General features: G+C 36.4%; 1 protein-coding gene and 1 pseudogene across 1 annotated transcript in view; one reads left to right on the plus strand and one right to left on the minus strand.

Moving 5' to 3' along the window:
* The window catches only part of Rlf (RLF zinc finger), an 80,578-nt gene that overhangs the window by 29,732 nt on the left and 25,946 nt on the right, over window positions 1–24,900 (plus strand). The window contains exons 3-5 of the mRNA XM_010625908.2: window positions 1,716–1,797; window positions 5,822–5,954; window positions 13,644–13,846. Coding sequence (XP_010624210.1) covers window positions 1,716–1,797; window positions 5,822–5,954; window positions 13,644–13,846 — 418 coding nt within the window. The remainder of the gene's footprint in view (window positions 1–1,715; window positions 1,798–5,821; window positions 5,955–13,643; window positions 13,847–24,900) is intronic.
* Window positions 19,149–23,920, minus strand: LOC117287371 (annotated as a pseudogene).

A 24,900-nucleotide genomic window follows, 5' to 3' on the forward strand; every position in this document is an offset into this window, starting at 1 on the left:
GCAGATTAGTTGTAAGTTCAAGAATTTAGAATTTTTTTTTTCTTTTAAGAATTTAGAATTCTAAAAGTTGAATGCTCTTGCTCTTAATGCTTGCCTAATTTCTCTTTATACTGACCTTAAATTTATTTTTCAAAACATCGTAAAAATCATACCTTTATTTTTGGGTTTTTGAGACAGGGTTTTGCTCTATAGTTCAGTCTCACCTTGAACTCTCTGTGTAGTCCAGGCTAGCCCAGAACTCACAGTGTTCCTCCTGCCTTACCCTCCTGCTGGTACTACAGGCATGTGCCACCATGACTGGCTAAAGTCATACCTTTGAAAGAAATTTTCTTTTTGCTGAATCTTTATCCTCAGTTTCCTAGGAGATATAGTCCACGTAACACTCTAGCTAAACAACACAATATTTAACTGCCTAAAGAGTGTTTTCCTAGTCAGGCTTGGAATCCGAGAATGACACATTTTTCTCACTGTCCCTTAGGTATAGGTTGATTAAGATGACAGTATCTGGAAGCTATGGTGATTGTTTAGGAACACTGTGTACATTGGGGACACTATCATGCCATAAAATTCTGTAATTTGATTATATTATTTGAACCCAGAATAATTTTGCTAGCATAGAATATCAGGATGCAGTTTAAAGTTATCACTATAAGATTTCATGGTTATTTAGCTGTTGTTTTAAAACTTTGCTATCTTGTAGCAGACAAAATTACGCCTTTAGTTTATTGTTAGTCTGCAAAATGAAAAAAACAGTAATTCAGCTTATAGATTTTCAGTAGGATAATTCCTAATCTGGGTGGCTTATTTTATTTTTCTTTGTTCTAACCTAGTTTTCAACCTGTCCTCCAAAACCAGAACATCTAACATACTTTCATGGAACATAGCTACTCCTGGTTTTATAATCCCATCATTCTTCCTACCAAGTCCTGTTTTCTCTTACCTATCCTGTAGTCTTCAAGAATTTTTTCTTCTGCAGTACTAAGGATTTTGCAGTACCAGGGCCTTCATATTGAACTACATCCCCCATGCTTTTTTATTTTTTGTTTTGTGATGTGATCTTGCTAAATCAAGCAAGATGGGCCTGAATTTGTGATCCTCTGCCTCAGCTTCCCAGAGCCCTGGGATTTCAAGTGTGTGCCACCACTCTTGGCTTTAATCTATAAGATTTTAGAGTGGTGTTGTATGATTGGTATCACGAGTAGTTCTTTATTATTACTCATTTCCATTAAAAAAATCTTTTTTTTTTTGGTTAACTTTTTTCCTGGGTGATGATTGAAGTAGAAAGAAGAAACTTTTTTTCTTGTTCGTGAATAGTTCTGCTTCTATGACAAATTTGAATAGATGATGGTTACTTTACCACTTCAGCTGAAATGACAATAGCTTGAGCTTCTGTTTTTTAATTTATGCAGCCAAAATTATTCCTGTATGGATGCTTCCCATACTCAAACTAAAAACTACTTGGAATATAATTTCTATAAGGTTTGTGTTCTTACCAAATGTATCAAAAGCAACAATGTAAATAGAAAGCCTTGTGGCTTTTTCCCCCCATAGTTTTAAAGTTGAAAAACCAGTATAACAAGTTGGAATAAAATGCTGAAGAAAAAGTTTGAAATAGCCTAAGCAAATGTGAAATGTGTGCTCATTATTGGTTTCATACTGTACTTAATTATTACTATAACCACCTTTATATACTTACTTAGTTATTTGTATTGTAGGAGTTGTTTTGAATTACTGCTTTCAGTCCCTGAAAGTGAACTGCCGTGTGAGATCTGGGTACCATTCCTTCAGACTCTCCAGGTAAGTCAATTTTAAGTTTAAAAAATCTTTTTGTCTGTGTAGGCTTCCAGGGCATCTACTTAATTACTTCCAGCAAATTAAAATTGGAAACTTAGAACAAAAATAAGTTCATTATATACTTGTGTTAAGTTCATCTTGAGAAAAAAGACCACCTGATGAGGAGGTGAATTAAATTTAAAATCTATATACTTACAAGATAGCATACAGTATTTCAGTCATTCACAAGATACTTACATAGTGTCCTTCAATTTGTAAAGGACTGGATTCTGTCGCATCTGAGCTTCACTTTTTTTCCCCTAATACTTCAGGCAAATTGGCAAAAACAGCCAAAATAGTCATCATAGATTCTACTTATGAATTTTACTTAGTGGAAAACTACTTTTGTTTACATCTTGGCTTACTACCTTTCATAAGTAAGTGAGGAGGATGAGAAAGTAGCAAGTTGGAGGGGTGGGGCATAAGATAGGAGAAAAATCACAGACATTGCCAGCCATGGAAAGCAAATTTGTTACTAGAGACAGAAGAACTGTTTTTAAAAAGAAACACAATAATAGGAATTGTTTAACTGTTGACCACTAAGTATGATCACTGCTCTGCACTTAGGTCTTTTATTTTTTATATCCTTTAATAAACCTGATGATAAGGGAATTATATGAATTCAGTTCACAAATGGGGAGACAGGTGAATAGAGGTTAATTAACTTGCCCAAAGTAATATCCACGCCGGGGATTTAGCTCAGTGGCGCCACTGCCTGCCTCACAAGTACAAGATCCTGAGTTCAATTCCCAGTACAAAAACAAACAAACCCCAAAGTAACATCCGCATTCAAATCTAGAGCTTCTTTATTAAATACTTCCTCCAGAATATGAACTCCATTGTTGATCAGACAATATGTTTTGACTATATATTTACTAAAATTAGTGTAAGAGTTACAGATAAATCTGAGACATAGTTCCTTTTGAAATCTGAAATATGAAACTGAATTGTTTTTATGTGATAAACAGATAAGGCAAAAGATGGTATTGTGGATACTTCCCCCCCAAAAAAGGTTTTTATCAAAGCAGGCCACAGGTAGAACTTTTCTCACTCACCATTGATATCTGTATAACTATTCTAGACTTTTTTCCTATAGATCAAATATCCAATCTGAAATGGATTTTTTTTTTTTTTTTTTTGTTTTTAAGACGGTCTCACTATGTAGTTGAAACTGACCTGGAACTCATTATGTAGCCCAGGCTGGTCTCAAACTCACAGCAATACTCCTGCCTCAGCCTCCCAAGTGCTGGGATTACAGGTGTGTGCCACCACGCCCAGCTTTGAAATGGATTTTTTTAAAATAAAAATGAGAACCTATTTTCTGCAACTTATTTTTTTTTTCTTAATGATAATCATGTACATACAGGTAGGATTATATAGATCTCCCTTTTTGGTAGTTGCCTAGAATTCTGTTTTGTGGTTGCATCATAAAGTATTTTGCAATATATTGTCTCTATTAATTTCAAATGGTATTGGAATGAACATCTTATACCAGTTTCTTTTTTTTTTTTAAACCGGGGATCGAACTCAGGACCTTGCACTTATGAGGCAGACATGGCACCACTGAGCTATATCCCTAGCTCTTATACTAGTATTTTTGTATTGTAGGTTTCAAGATGTGATCAAAGATATTTTTACCTTAAAAAGAAACCTAAAGTTTTAAAATTATTTTTTAGCAGGGCATAGAGGCTCACGCCTATAATCCCAAACCTCAGGAATCTAAAGCTAGAGGATTGCAATGAGTTTAAGACCAGGCTAAATACATAGCAAGATCCTGTCTTAAAAAACAAAAGAAAAAAAATTTCCTTTTAAATGACATTGTAGGTTTTTTTGTTTGTTTGTTTTTTGTTTTTTGTTTTTTTGGGGTTTTTTTTGTACCAGGGATCATACTCAGGACCTTGCGCTTTTGAGGCAGGTGGGAGAATCACTGAGCTAAATCCCTGGCTCTTGTCATTATATTTTTTAAGAAACTGTTTTGATTTTTTAAAAGTAAATTTGTTATATGTACAACGTGTATATAATATAATAAAGGACTATACACTATATGTATTCTGAGTGAACTATATTTTGAATTTTAACAAGTGAAAAAGTGAAATTTTAAACTGGTTTTTAAAATTTGGTTGCTGTGCTGGGGTTTGGCTCAGTGGATCTGCTGCCTGCCTTGCAAGCGCAAGGACCCGAGTGTGATTCCAGGTACCAGAAAAAATTTGGTTGCTGCATATCATGGTAGTGATATTTCCTACCAAAATGTAATAGCACAGTCTTGTTAGATAATTACAAATTAGATACCTAGGAGGGCCAGGGATGTAGCTCAGTGGTACTGCACCTGCCTGGCAAGCATAAGGACCTGAGTTTGATTCCCAGTACTGGAAAAAAGAAACAAATTAAGATACCTAGGCACAGCAAATTCTGACTTCACATACACTGTGTTTTCACTGCAGAATAAATGCTTATTCTAAATTAGAGAAGCCTGGGGACAGGTGAAGCTGTTAATGGAAAGTTACACTAGCTAAATATTTCTGTTTTTAAACTGTTAGAATTATCATTTTTTGTATTAGTTCCACACCTCAAACTCTTTCTCAGCAGATTATTTAGCAGGTTGAGTGTGAGTGAATGAATTTGTGTATGTGTTTATAAAAACCTATTGTGGTTTTGACAGGAGAGTTAAGAGAAGGGTTTATAATATTGAGTGAGTATAAAACTATATTCTTCTGTCTGAGAATATTTTTGGATTATGTTTTCCAAAGGAAAATTACTATATGGCAACTTACATTCCTAGAAACAAATTTAAATTTTTTTTTCTTTTTTTTTTTTTTGCTGGGGGAAGTTAAGATATGTGTTCAGATTAGCCTTCAGCTCATTGTGTAGTCCAGGCTGGCCTTGAACTCACGGCAATCCTCCTGCCTCAGCCTCCCAAGTCCTGGGTTTACAGGCTTGGGCCACCACATCCAGCAGAAGTTGAAAGTTTAGAACATGGGAACAACTTCACTATTAAAAGGAAACCTCACTCATAATAAAGGACAATGAGATGTGCACATTTATTTATTTAGACAGGGTCTCACTATGTAGTTCATGCTGGTCTTAAACTCACTATGTAGACCAGGCTGAATTCACAGTGATCCTTCTGCCTCAGCCTCCCACGTGCTGGAATTACAGGCACACCCTACCATACCCTTCGAGACATGTACATTTAATCATTTATATTGAGTTAAATTTCAGAACCCTTTTCATTTATACCTGAATGTAAGTACTTTAAAGAATGGATTATTAATGATTAAATTTTGTTTCTATGTGAAAAAGATGAAGTAAGAGCTAATAACCTGGGCTTTGATAATACTTTGTATAGAAACACCTCATTTAAAAAGTATTTAATAGAATTTAGGGCTGGTGATTTAGCTCAGTGGTTCTGGTGCCTGCCTTGCTAGCGCAAGGACTCAAGTTCGATCCCCAGTACCAAATAATAATAATAATAATAATAATAATAATAATTATACAATTTGTGTTATTAAGTAGTATTTCTGTTTAAAAGTATAGGCTGCCTGTGTGAATACTGTAGAATCCTTTAATGAAAATTGTACCATTGGCCTTGAATTATTAAATCAGCTACTACCAAGACTATTAAGTCTTCAGAATCTGGCCATGTTAATATGTAGTAAGTAGATCACTCTAAATTTCCAACAGTAACGTGAGGACCTAAACTGATTATGGTGACAGTATTACCTGGAGGAAATTCAGGAAAACCTGTGAAGGTACTCTTTTTTTTTTTTTCTTTTTTTTGAAGGTACTGTTTAATATAGTTAAAATATCCTACTTTTTTTTTTAAGTGTGACATAATTGTACAGAACTTTGAGGATAGTCTTTTTCTTTGCTTATTTATTTTTAAGAAATCAAAATTATAGGTCCTTTCAATTCATATGTTCAGATATATTGACAAGACAAAGCCTTTTTTGTTACTATCTTGTTTTCTGGATATACTTTTTTGTTTTAGGAGTCACATGATGCACTTTTGGAATTTGGGAATAATAACCTACAAATACTGGTTCATGTTACCAAGGAAGGGGTGTGGAAAAACCCAGTACTTCTTAAAATACTGTCTCAACAGCCAGTAGAAACAGAGGAAGGTAAGTCTTAAAACTTCACTTACAGTATTGGAAGAGGATTTAGTTCAGGGGGAACTGAAATTATTAGTTGGGATTTTGTGAATTTCACACACACACACACACACACACACACACACGCATATATATATGGTTCTGTATTTGGAATGATAAAAATTATTAGCATTTAATATATTGTTTATTAAATAAGGGTTCTTGCAATCTGAGGTCATTATTATTTTTTGCAGTGCTAGGGACTGAACCAGGGTTTCACACAGGCCAGCCCTTTGCACTCTAGTAGCAGTGTTCATAAAGTTTCTGAGATAAGCCAGGTGTAGTGGCTGCACACCTGTAACCTCAGCATTCAGGATCATGAGTTCAAGGCCAACATGAACTGCATAGCCAGACCTTGTTTCAAAAAAACCCACCACCACCAACAAAAAAAGTTCTTGAGATAAAATGGAAAAAAAAATTTTTTTTTTTTTTTTTTTTTTTAAGTCAGGGTCTGGCTATGCAGTTCAGGCTAGACTTGAACCTTAAACTCATTACGTTGCCCAAGCAGGTCTCAAACTTGTGGCAGTCTTCTTGCCTCAGTGTGCCTGGAGGTGGGGTTACAGACATTGGGCCACCCGCCCCGTAAAAATGAACAGTCTTTGGTAGTCCTAAGTATATGATAGAGCATTACCCATAATTTGTTTAAATAGCTGAGGGCTGTGAAAAAAGTGCCTTTTACTTTTACTCTTATGAAATAATCAGAATTTATTGTTTTGTATAGAAAAGCAAAGAGCCAAAATTATAACTTCCAAAATTGTCAGTTTAAAATAAGAAAATCCATGTATTTGAATTGACACTTGCATTTTATATACACAGAAGTATTTGATGTAGCCAGTAGTTCTAACCTCATGTGTTTCAAGTTAGTGGAAAGTTCAGAGGGTTTTGTTCTGTTTTAAGTTCTGGGATGAAAATCGATTCAGAATAATTACACTTTTTGGCTCTTCTTTAGGTCTTAGAACAAGCAGCTTAAATATTTATAACTTGAATTATTCCAGTTAATTTGTTCACCGTTTTTCACCACCATATACATGTGTTTGGGCCTTTCTTTATAGTGAAAAGTTTGGCATAAGGGGATGTTTAGGTTTTCTCTTTGTCCTGTTTTCTGATGATTCTGCTGGGTGTTTTTTTTGTTGTTGTTGTTGTTGTTGTTTGTTTGTTTGTTTGGTTTGATTTTAAAGCATATGCTTAGCCGGGCTTGGTGGCGCACGCCTGTAATCCCAGCACTTGGGAGGCTGTGGCAAGAGGATGCTGTGAGTTTGAGACCACCCTGGGCTACATAATGAGTTCCAGGTCAGTCTCAACTACATAGTGAGACCCTGTCTCAAAAACCCAAAAATAAATAAATTAATAAATAAAAAGCATATGCTTGTGATAAATCATAATTGGAGAATTGGTATGTGTCTGTCTGTAGAAAGACATAGCATCTTGATTATTTTTACTTCCCTTTCCTTTCGCTGCTTTCCCATCATTCTGCTGTTAATCATTTGTACCGATAAGAGCTGTTAAATAGAAGAGATTGGTGTCTATTATTTTGGGTTGATGTCAATAAATCACACCCCTTAGTAAATTTAGGCAGATGGAAGCAAAAATACCACGTTCATTCATATTCATTCTTTTTTTTTTTTTCTCAGTACTGGGGATCAAATTCAGGACCTTGCGCTTGCAATGCAGGTGCGGTGCCACTGAGCTAAATCCCCAGCCTGGCCTTTTGCTTTTAAGAGATGTGGTAAATGTTCAATGTGTGTGAGGTTACTGGCATGATACAGCAAACTGTTCTACAGTAAATTATTTTCAAATAAGTTAAGTAGGGCATTCTAGCTATAAAATATAGTAAGTACATAAATGATTAACATTTACTATCATTATCAAGTATTATGTACCGTGCCTAATTTTATGCCTATACTTTTTGTAAGGCAGCAGCAAAACATTGTTTACATTGGCATCACCATCACAAACACTTGAGTAATGCACTATGCTACAGTGTTGTCATGGTTGTGATGGCTGTGGTGTCAGTAGACAGGAATTTTCAAATCTGTCATGATCTTGTGGGACTATGGTTTTTGTAGGTCATCAGTGACTGAAGCTTTGTTTGACAGCTTGTGACTGTACTTTCAAAAGTACCTCAGAATAAGGTAGATCCTACTGCAGATAACTCTTGAATGAGGCAGACTTATCTCTGTACAAGCAGCCTCAAACCTGAGCAAAAGGGTGGAGTTAAGTTAAAACATCTCTGATTACCTTCCCTTGATGTACTAATTAAAGTCACTCTACCCTTAGGAGTTAACAGTCATTGATTTTTTTTTTTCACATCAAAAAACATCAAGAAATGAGGAGAGCATTACTCAGCCACCGGCTTATTTTTTTATCTGCTCAGTGAAGGTTAATTAAGTATCTGTCATTCCTGAGACACATGATACATATGCAAGAGATTATACTGAGGACCACAGTATAAATGGTGGACAACGTGTTATCTACCTATTTTGATAGACTTTAACTTGATTTCAGATCAAAAAGATTTAGAAAACTTCCTTTTTATCTCCATTGCTGCTGTAAGCTCAGAATAACGTATTTGATGCCAAAAAGGTATGTGATTATCATGTCATTGTCTTCTGTTGAATAAAGCAGTACCAGGAGCATAAAAGTGTAAATTTTTTAAATCTCTAAGAAACTCAATAAGCACATTTCAGTTTAGTTTTATTTTTTTTTTTTTTAAAGGTAAATATGGCTGGGGATTTAGCTCAGTGGTTCTGCCACCTGCCTTTTAAGTGCAAGGACCTGAGTTTGATCCCCACTACAAAAAAAATTAAAAAGCCCTCCCACACAAAAAACTTCTTAACTGAAATATATACTAAAGTGCCATTTGACACTCTGCCTGGCTTGATAAGTAAAAATATTAGAGAAAAGCTGGTGTTTGTTTGTTTGTTTGTTTGTTTTTGTGTTTTGAGACAAGGTTTCACTATATAGTTGTTCAGGCTGGCCTCAAACTCAATGGTTGAATGAATTATAGTATGTTGAGTAAAGTAATTTTACCTCCTAGAAGAAATAGCTGTGTTTTTTAGAGCATCTGATAATGATGGGCACTTGTATTAGTGCTTTCATATCTCATTTAATCTATGAAACAGGTGAGAAATCATATATGACCAAAGCCATGTATTTAAAATTGTGAAAGCAGAATGATGTTAAAAGGGTAAAATGTTAAAAGTTTTTCATTGAATATTGATAGCCCTTCAGTTGCTAAGTACATAGTTTATTAAACATTTGTAATGTACAAGATACTATGCTTACTCTGGTAGGGAATATCAATCAACAAGACATATTGCTGATAGTACAGTAAAGGAGATATCAAATAATAACAAGGACTAATTGAACATTTATTCTGAGCCTGGTCTTGTGCTAAATGTCTGATTGGCATTACTAGTATTTCATTTGTGCTTCTTTGATCCATGCAAGATGCTTATTACTCAATTTTTTACAGATGAAAAAATTTTTTATTCTTAAATTCTTTTATTGATGCATTTTAGGTATATAAGACATTTACATTCATCACTGGGAACTTGTACCTTTACATAATGTATCTTGGTTGTCTTATTTTTTTCCCCATTCCCCTACCTTCCTTTCAATCCCTCCACCTCTCCGTTTACAAAGACTTTGTTTCCCTTTTTTCCTTTTCTCCTATTTTGTTCCTTTCCCTTCTTTTCTTTCCCTTACCCCTTCTATTTCCCCTTCCCCTTTGGATCTGTTCTTCCTACTTCACATTATTTATTATACATTTTGATCCTTATTTACACTTTCAATTTTTCACACCAGAGAAACTATTCAGTATTTACACATGTGTGTCTTATTTATTTCACTTAAGAGTATGGCCTCAGTGTGCATCCACATCCATTTAGCTATAAATGTCTCGGTTTCTCTCTTTTTTTGTTGTTTTTTTGTTTTTGTTACTGGGGATCAAACTCAGGTCCTTGCGCTTGTGAGGCAGGTGCTAGAACTACTGAGCTAAATCCCCAGCCCTAGTTTCTCATTCTTTCTGGCTGAGTAATACTCCGTTTTATTTAAAAAAAAAAAACCCACATCTTCTCCCAGTCTCCAGTTGATGGGCACTTGGTTTGTTTCCAAGCTTTAGCTATTACAAACTGTGCCACTATAAACATGGGTGCACATGTATCACTGTGGTATGATTTTTTAAAATTCTTTTGAGAAGATACCTAGCAGGGGAATAGCTGAGTCAAATTGGACCTCTAATCCTAGTTTTTTGAGGTACCTCCATATTGATTTCCAGTCTGCACTTCCACCAACAATGAAGAAGGTTCCTTTCTCCCCAGTCCCCGCCAGCATTTGTTATTGGTTGATTTCTTGATAGCAGCCATCCTTTTTGAGGTGAGGCGGAATCTCGGTGTTGTTTTCATCTGCATCTCTGGAGGGCTGGAGATTTGATTCAGTGGTTCCTCTGCTCACCTCGCAAATGCAAGAGGGGTCTTTAAATTTCGGGGGATCTGACTTTTTAAAGTTCTTTGCATATTCTGGATAGTATTTCTTTGACAGATGAAAAAATTAGAGCCACAGAGATCAGTGAATTTTACTGCTATGTGTCAAAATCAGGCTAAAACCTCAGATCAGTGATTTTTAAAATTCTGAGATCTTACTCTTGTGTTATAATCCCCTAATACTAAAAGAGATAAAATGCTGTGGAAACTTCATAAGGTGAGGTCCTCTAGACAGCATGCCTGTTTTCAGGTGTGTTGTCTCCTCCCATGGGATTTATATAATTGCTTATAAGTTTGTAGGACAGAATCCAGGGGAGACAGATGTAGCAGGAAATAATATGGAAGAATTAAGTTGGAGAGAGTTTAAAAAAGAATTGCAAGGACTCAGCAAAGTTAATTTTCTTAAGGAAAGGAAGTAGCAAGAAGAATATTGCTATAATTTTTTTTTTTCTTATTAGGGATTGAACTCCAGCCCTTGTGCTTGCAAAGCAGGTGGCAGAACTATTGAGCCAAATCCCTGGCCCTGCCACAATATATTTTTGTGTAAAATTGTGAAAATATCATTACTGAAAACAAAGTATAAGCTATTTAGATAAGGATATGATGGGGAGCTTATTTTTGCAGAGTTTCATGACTGAGACTAAAATAGAGTCATTGAAATGCCTTCATGCTCTTTGATCTTGGCACTACATACTATGGAACATGTATGAAATTCAAAATCAAGATCCAGACTCTACCTGTTACTCAAAATCCTTAGAATTGGAGCTCTGGAGTGAGAACTTTCTACTTACATGTTGGTAGGAGTACAAATTGATAGCAACACAATTTCTTGAGAGCATTTTGGTGGTATGAGTCAATATTACAAATGAACAGAGCTCTTTAATCTAGAAAATTTGAAATTCCACATCTAAAAATTTGTGGATTTTTTTTTTTTTTAAACTGGTGATTGAACTAAGCGCTTTTGAATTGATCTGTATCCACTGGCATTTTTCTACTTTTATTTTTTATTTTAAGAATCTTGCTAAGTTGCACAGGCATGGCTTGAACTTGTGATCCTTCTGCCTCAGCCTTCCAGAGTGCTGGGATTATAGACATGCACCAAGATGCCCTGCTAGGATTTTGTGTTTTTTGTTTTGTTTTGTAAGCATATTCATGAATGTGAAATGAGCTACATACACAACTGTAAATGATAGCATTTTTGATGATGGCTAAAGATTGGAAACAACTTCAAAGTGTATCAGTAGGGAATTGCTGAATATAGTATATCCATACATTGTTCAGTTGTTAAAAATAATGAGGTGCTGTAAATGTACTTGTGATAGAATGACCTATGTAATGTAGAAGTGGGGCAAGAAACTATTTCCTATGCTTATAGAATATTTCTAGAAAGATAAACAAAAATTGGAAGCATTTATTTCTCAAGCAGGGAAATAGGACATTGTACAAGAGTCCTAGAGTACAAGGGAGATGACTTTTAACTGTGTATCTTGTATGCCCTTTGAAATTTATGCTCTTTATTTTTAAGATAATTTTTAAACAGACATATATATATATGAATCAAATATAAATATATGTAGGGTTAGGGATTTAGCTCAGTGATACTACCATCTGCCTCACAAGCTCAAGGTCCTGAGTTGGATCCCTGGTACCAAAAAAAAAAAAAAAGTGCATAAAGTTATCTATCTTATTCACTAACTCAGTTTTCTCCATGATTCTGGTGGCAAACTGAACTGGATGAGAACTGAATCAAAATTCCTCATTAGGTCAGTATTAATTAATTATTGAATTTGATTTGGTTCTCATCCAACTCATTTTGCCACCAGAATCATTCGTTCATACATACTTACATACAGAGGTGGAATACAAGGGAGCTCATTAGAAAAAGTTTAAAGTCCTATCCCTCAGGGACAAGGGGAAAAAATGAGAACCCAGGCCTGTCATGTAAAGGTACAAGATCCCAATAATGAATGTAACTATACTGTATACCTAAAATGTACTAATAAACTCAATGAGGAAAAAAAAAGTCCTATCCCTAATTTCATAACTTAGAATCTGTATTTTAATGAGTTCCCCAAATTTCTTGGAAGGCACTTTCAAATCTCAGGGAACACTGATTTAGATTAACCACCCCAGGCAGTTCATTCATACACCACTTGTCTTGACACACAATTACTGTATTTCAAACTCTGTTTTCTAAGTTATAATATGTGATGTCACACGCTTGTTGAGTATCTTCTATTCAAAAGTTGGGAGTTTGTCCAGAGCGCACTGTACACTCAGTGTTTAGGTGCTTATTATTCAATACTGCTCAGAGCAGCATTTTCCAAAGTGTGTACTAAACCAGGAATATGTTTCACAGATACTAATGATATGTGTAAAAGGGTTCACTGGTCAAATCAGGTTAGGAAAGATTGGGTTAAATAAAAGTGAACAGTTTTCTTTATTGCAGGACTGTTCAGAGATTTGACCAAGGAATCCTTTTTTCTTCTAGGACCCTCAGGTCTTTTGGTCGGTGGAACACACTTTGAGAAATGCCTGGTTTAGAGGAAAGAGCACCACTGGCTTTGGAATCCTTGGCAAGTTACCTAACTTCTCTGAATATTAATTTTGCTCACCTTAAACTGGGGATAATACTTGCCTTGGTGGTGGTGTGAAGGATAAGAGAGGTGTATAAGAACATTTAGCTTAAAACTTGGGACCACAAGGGCTGGGGATTTGGCTCAGTGGTTTCACTGCCTGCCTTGAAAGTGCAAGGGCCCAAGTTTGATCCTTGGTACCAAAAAAAATAAAAAAAACTTGGGACCCATAAGTGTTGAATTGATTGTTAATTACTATTGTATAGGTTACCTGCTTCATTTTTTTTTGTAGTTATGCCTATAATTAATTTCTCTGTTCCTGATCTATTTTATCAAAGTTAAGGAGAAGGTTAGATAATCAGCTTTAATAATAAAATCTTAATAAAACTATTAATGCAGAAATAATTAGCAAATGAATTTATTTTCTTCTCATCACTATGAGTATTGAGACCAGAATAAATTTCCCATTTATCTAAACTGAATTTTTATTAACTAAAAGCAAACCAACAGCAAAAACATATGGAATTTTCATATTAAGTCTGACATGTTAGATGATATGTTATCAAACTTTTATTTTTCCTTTTTTTTTTCTCCCCTAGTCAATAAATTGATTGCGCAAGAAGGACCTTCCTTTCTACAGATGAGAATAAAACATTTGTTGAAATCTAACTGCATCCCTCAGGCTACTGCCTTATCAAAACTCTGTGCAGAATCTAAAGAAATTTCACATGTGTCATCTTTTCAGCAAGCCTATATCACTTGTTTATGTTCCATGCTCCCTAATGAAGATGCTATTAAGGAGGTAAGCAAATTAAATAACAGCTATCATTCATACTTGCTGCAAATTTAATTGTTTTGTACAGATGTTGTACAGATGAAGACTCCCTTTCTTTAGACATCTGGAAAATACAGCATTAAATGTATATTTATCTTTTCAGGGCTGGGGATTTAGCTCAGTAAAGCCACACTTGCCTCACAAGCACACAGTCCTGAGTTCAGTCCCTGCTGTGGGGTGGGGTGGTGGTCATGGTGTTACCTCTTATTTATTCAACAGTTTGAATGTGAAGTTGTAGATAGATTTGCAAAGTAGGTGATTAAAGAAAATATAGATGATTTTGCACATTTAGGTGATGGTTTGCTGTGAAAATTGGTTTTTTTCTTACAGTAATAATTTTACCATATTTGTAAAATGCAGAAATTGTTAATAGTGGTATTCAGGGTTTGAACAAAAAAGGGGGTACTTAATTTTAGTTTAGTTACTTTAAACTTTTAACTGTATGTAAGTAAGTGTCACTCTAAACGCCATGAATAGAGCTGCGGATTTACTCAGTGGCGCCCCCACTGTTCTGTCCAGCAAGCACAAGGTCCTGAGTTCCATTCCCATGAATCTTTTTAACAACTATTTAGCTTTATACAGCTTTAACTGTATATTTATCTGTTTGATTGAATGTAAAGATATAGGTGGATGAAGAGTAGGTAATTATGGAAAATTATGGTGTAGTTGTTTGTTTCTAAAGTATTTTTTAGTCATATTACATCCTTAAAACCTGAATCATTTTTTCCTTAGAAAATTTGGGGTCCGGGAATTTAGCTCAGTGGTTTTAGCATCTGCTTTGCAAGCTCAACACACACAAAAAAATTGATACCCAATTAAAAAAAAAAAGAAAGAATATTTGGAATCAGTTTTCTCTAATAGTTTTGTTTGTTTTAGTTGTGGTTCTTTGGTTTTTTGACACAGGGACTCACTATGTAGTTCAGGCAAGGCAGTCCTCCTTCCTCATCCTTCTGAGTACTGGGACTATAGGCAAGTGTCACCACACCCAGGTAATACCTATCGATAAACAAAAAAGTTAGGAATGCTTAGGCTTTATTTCTTTATCTGACTTTAATTTTTTCACTGCCAGTCAGATCATTTTTATACTGAGGTTTCTTACTAAACATAGGAATCCTAAGGATCCGGTTCTGTGCTATAGTAATAAGTTTTTATAATAATTTTACTTATAAATGTCCTACTTTTTCTTTTCACCTGTTCCTTTAATATACAGATCCCCTCACACATACACCCCCCCAGCCTCTGTTGATAACCTTTCATTCTGCCTAATCCTGCTTGTAGGATCCTCCTCATTGTTCCTTTCTCTAGTCATTGTCACTTTATAGCATACACTCAGAATTCATCTTCTGGTCTCTATCTTAGTTGTGCTTGTTAACCACCAGTATCCTTCTTGGTAATCCCTAAATCTGCACATACTCTGTATTTACTTGTACCATAGAGCCAACCTTTGGAGAAAATCCTGCCAACTAATTTCAGCCACCTACCCCCCCCCTTTTTTAAGACAGGGTCTGGCAATGTAATTCAGGCTTGCCTTGAACTCACTATGTAGCCAGACTGTCCTTGAACTCACAGATACCCTCCTGCCTTTGCCTCTGGAGTGCTGGGGTTATAGGCATGGGCGACCACACCTAGATGTTTATGACCAATAACATCTCAAATTTAATATGTCAGAGCTCTCTTAAATGAAGTCATTAAAAGAGTAAGGGTGCAGTGCAGTGCTAGAGCACTTATCTAGCATGTACAAGGCCTACAGGGAGCAAGAGAGTCATTGAGCAAGGGGCCAGGGAAGGAAATTATGTAGTTGCTATCCCACTGTATTCTCCATTTTGGAGGCGGTGGAGACAATATATGACTAGCTTTCTCTCCTCTCCCATTTTTAGTTCTTATGTGTTAGACACACTATGTGCTTTGTCTCACTTAGGCTTCACAATAGCTATAAAGTAGCTAAGCTGGTAATATGTTCATAATGCAGGGATAAGAACCTGACTTTGATATACAGCCAGTAATATTATATTAAAGCTACAGTACAGGATGATGACTGTTGTCATTGTTGGTATGTACCTAAAAGAGTTTATATCTATTTAGTATGTGGAGTTTTTTTGTTTTGTTTTGTTTTTGTAGTGGTGCAGACTAAATTCAGGGGTTCACGCACACTAGACAGATGCTCTGCTTTTGAGGCCTCAGTTCTATCTAGCATGTTGAGTACAATTTAGGCATTGAGGATGCAGATGTATACAGAAGCCTCTGAACTAGTGTGCTTTATTTTACTCATAGCTTCTATTTTTTTTGTAGACACATGAGAAGGATTTATTAGAGGTAGATGTAAGATGTACTTAAGAGCAGAGTGCAAGTGCTCAGAGAAATGAGGTGTAATAAAGTTGAGAACTGGGTTTTTTTTTTTTTAATGTTTTGGGTGGTTGAAGTCTGTAGAGTTTAATAATCTGTAGCCTTAATCTTCTCTAGTGCGTCAGAGATATATACTATACCACCTATAGTGAGGTAATAGTGTATTTATATGAGAAATCCTAAAAGATGAGCTGTTTATGGCTGAAAGATGACTGTTTATAAATAAAAAAGGAATGGGCAGACCAGTTTGTAGCCAAAAGAGAGTTGCCCAGGTTTACTGTGTTTTGAGAGAAGAGAGAGAGAGATAAATCTGGAGCTGTGTTCTGAAGCTGTGGTTTTTTCTTTAAAGTACAATTTTTAAATCTCAATTTCCTTGTACCTTTTTAATCTAGTTTTATTTCCTTTATCCTGCCTCATTCTTCCCTGCCTCTGCCCCTGACCCTGCCCCAAACTTCAGTCCCTTATTTTTAGGAGGTACAGAATGCCGATGCCAACAGTCTGGCTACAGCTAGAAAGCTAAAGGATACATAGGAAACATTGAGTTCCATCTTTGGGAGAACTGTCATCTTTCAATAGTCAAACCAAAGTTGAGATCTCTGCAGTCTCCATGTCCCTTTTTAGGTCCCCTCATGATCGCCAAGATAAATGTCATGGGCTGTGTCTGAGGGTCCCTGATTGATTCTGAAATAAGGAATTAACTTACTCTTTTAAAATGAGTTTGCAGTTTTTCTGACTCTTGTCAAGAAAAAAGAATTTTCAGGATGCATCAGTAAAAGAGACATGAAGGATTTATTAGCGGGAGATAAGGACACTTGAGTGGAGTATGTGTGTTCAGAGAAAGGAGAAACCTCATGGCGTCTGCATTTTATTCAAAAGTAGTGAGAATAGTCCCTTAAATATCTAGGTCCAGCCATGCCATTCTGCTGAGAATCATTCAGCAATTTGCAGTCTTTCACAAAATAAAATAAGAAATTTTTAGGGCCGGGGATTGAGCTCAGTGGTTCCGCCGCCTGCCTCTCAAGCACAAGGACCCGAGTTTGATCCCCATACCAAAAAAAAAAAAAAAATTTTTTTTTATTCTATTTGTCATGGCCCAAGGCTACCTTTTTATCTTCTGACTATAAAATGTATGCTCACTGTGCTCCATCCACCTTGTCTTTTTGTTCTTAGAACAAACCAAGCATATTCTTGCCTTAGAGCTTTGTACTTATTTCCTCTGCCCAGAATGCCCTTCCCCAGGTAATTTGGGTGGTTTACTCTTTGCCTCATTTCTGTTCAGTATTATTGTCTTTCCATATTACCATATCAAAGAGACCTTTATCACTGTCTATTTAAAACTGTCCTATGTCCTTACTCTACCCTATTCTCAACAAAAATTTGTTATCATTATTATAAATATATACTAACCCATCTAAAATGGCTTCAGTCACATTCTGTTCTTTAGCAAGCTGCATTTTCTTTATAACACATGCTACTATTTCTAGGTGTTACTATTTGCTTATTCTCTGTCTCCTCCCACTGGATTGTAAACTCTGAGAGGACAGAGATTTAGGTTGTATACTGCTACATCTCTATATTCAAGAAGAATGCTTAGCCACCTAGGTACTCAGGACTTGTATGAATGAAGAAAAGTTATAGCCCTACTCCTTGATGTCGTAGTTACTAAGATTTCTAGCATTCATTACATGAATTATAACCTAAATGTTGAGTTGAAACATTCCTAATAGTCACATTTGTTTCTGTTGAGCCAGAAAAAATGAGATTGGCTTCTAGATAGCTGATGAGGGAACATCAATTTCAACAAATTGTTGTCCAAATCTGGACTCGAATCATTGGCATTGTCGTTTAGTAGCCATACAACCCCAGGCAGGTAGCTTTGTTTTGTTTAACTGTAAAGTGAGCAAAACAAAACTAGGTCTCTTACAAAATGGTTAGATGGTTGAAAAGGGATAAAATCAAAAGTTTAACACTATCCTGCCATACAATCATCAATGTGTGAATACAGACTAGAATAAGAATTCTTTTAGGCCTATGCCACGGAACTATGGAAAAGCATTCAAGGAGATTAATCAGTTATGAAATCTGGATTTGGAGAGAAACCATGTGATTTACACAAAGCCTTCTCTGATTCACCCACATTTTTAAAAGCATTCATAAAGGATTAATAATAAATTTTATGTGCTGATTTATTCATTTGTAATGTCAGGTAGGTCAGAGATCTAGGCTACCAACCTCTTGTAGCTGCATTGTTTCATGTTTGGAAAACTTAATGAGAATAGCTAATCTCAATATCTGAGGCATGCCAAAAGAATTCAGAAGAAGCTGCAAAAATGTTACACTTTGTATTTGATTCTGCCTTATCCTGTAACAATAACAAGTTTTCGTTTAATGTGTCATTCTTCATTGATTTTTTTTTTTGCCTTAGTTTATTTAAAACATTTTGTTTCCTCCGTTGTATAAAAAGTTGGCAGATACAGAAGAGTATACATTGCCTAGTTTGTTTGCCAGAAACAGTTATAGGAAGATGAGTATTAAGTTAAATGATAATACCTTTATATTCAGTAGAGATAGTGCATCCATATTTTAAAATTCTTTCATATTTTTTAACTTCTAAGCCCTTTAATAAATAAAAAGTTCTACTATTTCCAGTTCATCAAAAAGGAAATGAATAGTCAGTCCTTCAGTATTCATGGAAAACTAAACAGAAGAAAGGGAAGAAGGGAGATGAAGATTGATAACCATTCTTTTTCATAAAGATAAAATACAGTTTCCTCAAATAATAGTGTCACTAAATGATATCAATAGGCAGAAGGAAAATAACTGGTCCATGTATTAGCTTTATATATAGTCTTGTATAATTAAATGCCAAGTGCACTAGTTTGAAATAGCTGTAGAAATGCTGAAAAAATATTAGACATCACCCTTGTCATAGAATTACAGACTCCACTTTAATGGAACATTTTGTGCACATGATTGGATGATAGATTTCTTCCACTTCTGCCTGCTCTGCAGGATCTTCTAGTTAAGATCTCTTTTTTTGTTTTTTGATGGAGGGGGAGGATATTGCTATATAATTCAGAGTTCACGCTGGCCTTAAACTGCCTGTGTAGCCCATGCTGGCCTTGAATTCACAGAGATCCTCCTCCTGCCTCAGCCTCCCCAGTGTTAGGATGACAGGCATGTGCCACCACCCAGCAGATCTCAGGAAGCAGGGTCTTACTTTGTAGTTCAGGCTGGCTCTGAACTAACTCACAGTGATCCTCCTTCCTCACCCTTCCAAGTGCAGGGATTACAGGCATGTGCTACCATGCCTGGCTAAGTCCCTTCTTATGGCTCTGCTTTTTTTTTTCCTATTTTCTGGGTTTGTGTTCTTAAGAACCTCTTTGTTGACAGAAGAATTCCTCACAACTTACTGTATATTTAGTTTTGTGGGATTCATGCTTTGGCAGTCTGGGCACAGTGTGTTCATATAGGCAGGGTAGTTCAAGATAACATCACTTTGAAACTGGCTGTTGTTCCTAACATGGCGGCCTCTGTAGGCCAAAACCAGGATAAACTCTTCGTGTGTCAGCCCAGGTCTGGTCTCTGTTAATCTTTTTCAGGATCATATAGGAATTCCTAATTTGTTGGAATCCTGTGCTATCTCTTTGTTTTCTTTCTGATCACCTTAACTGCTTTGTCTTCAACCTCAGAATTAGAATCAAAATATATATCATCCTAATGCTTTTTCAGAGTGATTCCAACTTTTTCATTTCCTGAGGAAAACCGTATTTCCAGAGAAAGTAGCTTGTCCTCCATTGTTTTTTTTGTTTTTGTTTTTGTTTTTGGTGGAATTTAATTCAGCTTCCTTTTCTTTTTCAAATTCATCTTTGCAAGCTGGGCACAGTGGCTCTTGCCTGTGATCCCAGCACTCTTGAGGTTGGATCAGGAGGATTGCCTTGTTTTTGAGGCCAGGCTGGGCTACATAGTAAAGCCAGGCGAAGCTACAACACAGTGAAGTCAGGCTGAACCCTGTATCCAAAAAACAAACAAAAAAATTCATCTTCACTAGATGATTCACTTTTTCCAGTAAGACATTCTCTGATAAATGCTAGTTTTTGGCCAGGAGTTCCACATAAAAGTACATGCACTTCATCTTCAGGGCTGCCCAAAGCTGGCTCCTTGTTACTAGGTTCTTTAATTTTATAAGTGTCACACTCATGTTGGAGCCAGCTCCTAGTGTCCTGGAATGGCCTACACTGTCCACACACTGAAACTTCTCTATTTACTCCGATACAGGGTATCCATATACATTGGTGCGTGTAAGGCTTTATAGAAAAATTGATGCTTGAGTTGAATCTTGAAGTAATAATGGGATTTGAATGGACAGACAGAATGGTTTAGGGACAACTGGTGGTGGTAATGAAGGCACAGAAATGAACATGTACTTTGCAGGGACTTGCGAAGGAATACCTTCCCTAGGGCAGATAGAGTATATTGAGGTCTTATGAGAAAATACTTGTTTTCCTGGGAAAAAGGTCTCAGAAACTCTAGTGCATTAGGGTTTAGATTTGTTGCAGGAGTGATTAGGAAGGCTTTGAAGGTAGGAAGTGACATGACTGAAGTGATGCTTTGGAAGGATTAGACAGAAGTATATATTAGGGTTAGGACAAGAGATTGCAATAACCAGGAGGAAAACAGGCAGGACTTGCTGACAGGGTCAAAACACAGGATAATGTACAAAGATGACTGCAGCACTCTGAGGCATCAGAATTGTGTACTCTGCTGCTGACTTGAATGGCAAAGAAAGGGTGGAGGGACAAGGAAGGCATAGAAAGATATGCAGCTTTGTTTTGTACATCATTTTTCTTGGTTTATTAATAACAAGGAAACAAGACTTCCTGAAGTTATTTAATTTCTTTCAGCAAATATGCTGATTTTCCATGGAACTGTTACAGGAAATGTGATTTTATCATATGGATATTGTAGTGTATTTACATGTGCCCAGATGGTAGAACCTACTACATACTTAGGTTATATGGCTGTTGTAGCAGAGTTGTTGCACTAGTTCAACAAAGGGTGAAAATATTTTGTGAGCTACTTTACAGAAAAATGTTTGCTGGCTTTGCTATCCAAGAATCATCCCCCACCCCTGCCACCGCCTTTACTGGGAATTGAACTCAAGACCTTGAGCTTGCCAGGCAGGCATGGTGCCACTGAGCTGTATCCCTGGCCCCAAGAATCATATTTTTCAAATCTGTTATACCCATTAAATATCAGTTAATCTCTGTGATGTCATTTAGTTTTCCACATTCTACCAATGAAACTAAAGCAGGATGCTAATATTCCCAAGGCCCTGAAATGCATTAAGCTAATTATAGAGACCAATCTCAGTCCAAGATGCAGGTCATCCGACTCCCTGAATTGCTGTCTTTCCACCATACCACTTACCTCTATTTAGTAGACAATGATGAGCAAAGTCCCTCTTTCCCCTTGGTAATGCTGGTAATTGAACATCAGGCCTCATGCATGATAGACAAGTATTCTACCATTGAGCTGTTCCCCATTCCCCTAGCCCTAGAGCTGAGTTTAATTGGGGACATCTTGGTGGTATCTCATTATATTCATATTTATACATGTATGCAGTTTTGACTCAAAATATTTTTAATCATGACTTGTTAACTATATCAACATGAAAGCATTTAACATACAGATAGAAATGATCATTTTGTATGCATGTACAAATAGACCAAAATGAAACACTATTTTATATAATATGTGCAAATAATAAAATTTTTAGCACATATAAAGTTAATTAAAAAGGAGCACTGGTATTATAAGTAGCCTCTGATCAAGCAATGCTTTCTTTTACAGTTGAAAGCAAAATTAAAGAGAATCTTTAATTTGCTTTAGAAAAATACTAATGAATCACTAGGTGATCGTTAATTGGAGTCTAAAATCAACATGTTGTGAGGTAACATAGTTACACATTTGCCATCTCCTTCAGCTAAGTTCAGGAGAGTTAAATTAACGTTAGCAACAGCTGGGAATAAAAGTATTTTGTATGTTGGCACCTTTGGGTATCCCATTAATGGGTGTGTGTAATAAGAAACCTCTGCTGGGGACGTTTTGCCAGACACGTACAATTAAGATTAATTGACTGGATCATGTGAAAGCTAACATTCAGAACCCAATTCATAAAAAGTTATGCCTTTTAGAAATCTGACATAGTGACATATACCTATAATCCCAGATGCTCAGGAGTCTAAGGCAGAAGAGCATGAGTTTTGAGGCCATTGTGAGACCCTGTCTCAAAATATAAAGAGCCAGGGATATAGCTCAGTGGTAGAACTACCGCCCTCCTTCCATCAGACGATAATGTTTTAAACATAAAGTGCTTTTTAATGAGCCAAAAAGTCTGTCAGTTTTGGCATAAAGGTCCATTTTTCACTCTTAATACCTGAATAAACTTCAGGTTCAGTGTCTAATATGGTTGATAGACACAATAGTAGAGTTACTTTTTCTCGATGGGGAAAGGAAAAGACAAGATCCAATTTACTCACCAGTCTAATACTGTTGGGAATTGACACAGAAATGATAAACAGATGAAATACATTTAAACAGGACCCAGTGGGAATTCAGTTTGGGACTAGAAGACAAAGTAAACAAGAGCATAGAAATTCCAAGTGTATCATTTTTTAAACAAATTTTATTTTATCCCATTCCCCCAGCCCCCCCATGTACAAAAACTTTGTTTCCATTTTTTCCTTCTTTTTTCACTATTTTTCTTGTCCCTTCCTTCCTTCTCCCTTCCCTCCTCCCTTGTTCCCCTCCCATTTAAACAACTTTCTTGCCATTTCGAAACATCCATTATATGTTTCAGTCCTTATTTCCACTTTTGGATTCTCATACCAGAGAAGCAGTGCAGTATTTAAACATTTGTGTCCAATTTATTTCACGAAGTGTATCTTAAGAATCAAAATTTAGATGAATCCTGAATAAGGAATGGTTATAAAATGTATAAATTTAAAGATAAGGGGAAGGGCTGGGGATTTAGCTCAGTGATTCTGCCACCTGCCTTGCAAGCACAAGGTCCTGAGTTCGATCCCTGGTACCAAAAAAAAAAATAATAATAAAGATAAGGGGAAAAATAAAGATAAAATCTTAGTATTTTTACTTTATGATTATATGGGAGGATGAGATAAACTACATTAATGGTAGAGAAGCTGTGAAAAAATTGAGGATTTGTCTGTACAATGTTAAGTATTTTAGCTCTCTATACACAGAGGCACACGTCTGTAATCACAGCTTCGGGATCTAAGGCAAGAAGATTGTAAGTTCAAGGACAGCTCGGGCAACTTAGCAAGGACTAAGGCCTTATCTCAAAATTTTAAAAAGGATTGGGGATGTAGCTCAGTGATAAGAGTTTGTGCCTAGAGTCCATGCCTAGTGTACATGTGCAAGGCCCTGAGTTCAATCCCCAGTACCACAAAAATAACTTTTAAAAAAATTTAATGCCTAAAACAGTTATTTTAAATAGCTTTGAAGAGACATCCTTCCAGGACTTAGTGTGCATTTGAATTTCAGTTCTAGTCTTACTTTTATAGGTTATATGTGGGTGTATGTTGGTTGATGTGTGATTACACTAGGGAGCTTGGTATGAAGAATCAAACACATGATTTCAAGCATCCAGTAGGACTCTCCGATACGGTCAGTCATAAGACCTACATGGAAGCTTTAGTGATTCATCCTTCCTGCCTGCTTGCCTGCCTTTCTGTCTACCTTGTGTTTTGTCTTATTGATTTGCCCAGGCTATTCTCAGACTCCTGAGCTTTGTTGATCTTCCTGCCTCAGCTTCCCAAGGAGCTAGAAATATATGCATTTGCCAATACACCTGTCATCCCTTCCCTCCTTTCCACACTCCCCCTCCCCCTTTCTTTTTCTTTCTTTCTCTGTCTCTATTTCCCTCACTCTTTCCCTCCCCCTTTTCTCCTTTCCCTCTTCTTCCCTTCTCCTCCCTCCTTTCCTTCCCCTCTCATCCTGTATTTCTCTCTGTACTGGAGATTGAACCAAGGACTTCATATCTGCAAGGCAAGAGCTCTACACTGAGCTACCTCCTCAGTGTTTTTCTATTTTAAGACATGGTCTTGCTAAATTACCCAGGTTGGTCTTGAACTTGTGTTCTTCCTGCATCTGCCTCTTGAGTAGCTGGGATTATAGAGCTGTGTTTTCACTCCTGGTTCCAACTATTTATTACTTTAAGAAACGTACCAGATCCAGGTGACAGCATAGAAGTCTGACCAACCTTCCCCCTTTTTTTTTGTTTTGAGGCAGGGTCTTGCTATGTAGTTCAGGCTGGCCTTCAACTTGCTGCGCAGCCCAGGTTGGCCTTGAACTAGTGGTGATCCTCCTGTCTCAGCCTCCCAAGTGTGTGTTGCACACCTGGAAAAATTAGACTTTTTAAGATAATTTTAGATTTGTAACAGAAATACCTTCAGTTATTAAATATATATTCATCAGAGGACTTTAAGAAGCCTTGGTGATAGATGAGCAAGACATAGGGCCAGGGATCTAGCTCAGTGGTTCGGTAGTCTGCCTTGCAAGCGCAAGGACCCGAGTTCAGTCCCCGGTACCAAAAAAAAAAAAAAGAAAAAGACAGGGAGAAGAACAGCAGACTGTTCATACCAATGTTAGACTTA

This window comes from Fukomys damarensis, unplaced genomic scaffold, assembly GCF_012274545.1.
Source record: "Fukomys damarensis isolate Sample0158 unplaced genomic scaffold, DMR_v1.0_HiC HiC_scaffold_23, whole genome shotgun sequence".
In the NCBI taxonomy this organism is placed as follows: Eukaryota; Metazoa; Chordata; class Mammalia; order Rodentia; family Bathyergidae; genus Fukomys; species Fukomys damarensis.